Source organism: Phaethon lepturus, unplaced genomic scaffold (genome assembly GCF_000687285.1).
Source record: "Phaethon lepturus isolate BGI_N335 unplaced genomic scaffold, ASM68728v1 scaffold41965, whole genome shotgun sequence".
Taxonomy (NCBI): domain Eukaryota; kingdom Metazoa; phylum Chordata; class Aves; order Phaethontiformes; family Phaethontidae; genus Phaethon; species Phaethon lepturus.
This window is the reverse complement of record NW_010543354.1, coordinates 3,941-4,236: the sequence shown is the minus strand read 5'-3', so window position 1 is coordinate 4,236 and position 296 is coordinate 3,941. Positions and strand designations below refer to the sequence as shown.

The following is a 296-nucleotide window of genomic DNA, read 5'->3' as shown; positions in this document are numbered from 1 at the left end:
TGGCGAGAGCGCAGACACCCCCAGAGGCACCTGGGGACACCGGGGCACGTTGGCAGCCCACTCAGCATGCCGTGCCCCAGCCAGCACCTCCCGGGCACCGCTGCCCCTCACCTGCTTCCCCCTGCCTGGCTGCCAATCCCTGCCAGTGCCCCCAGGGCAGCACCCCGCACCCCAGCTGAGCGGGGGCAGCAGCACCTACCCAGGGCGTAGCTTGCCAGCAGGAAGCCAGCCGATCCTGCCAGCACCTGGAAATCCTCCTGCTGCGTCTTGTGGACCATCAGCCCCATGCGGGGAAA

General features: G+C 69.6%; 1 protein-coding gene across 1 annotated transcript in view; it reads right to left on the bottom strand.

Annotated features, from left to right (window-relative positions):
- Positions 1 to 4: 4 nt before the first annotated feature.
- Positions 5 to 296, bottom strand: part of HOGA1 (4-hydroxy-2-oxoglutarate aldolase 1) — a gene marked incomplete at both ends in the record, with an annotated part of 2,136 nt that continues 1,844 nt past the window's right edge. Inside the window, 2 exons of the mRNA XM_010288329.1 lie at positions 5 to 30; positions 200 to 292. Coding sequence (XP_010286631.1) covers positions 5 to 30; positions 200 to 292 — 119 coding nt within the window. The remainder of the gene's footprint in view (positions 31 to 199; positions 293 to 296) is intronic.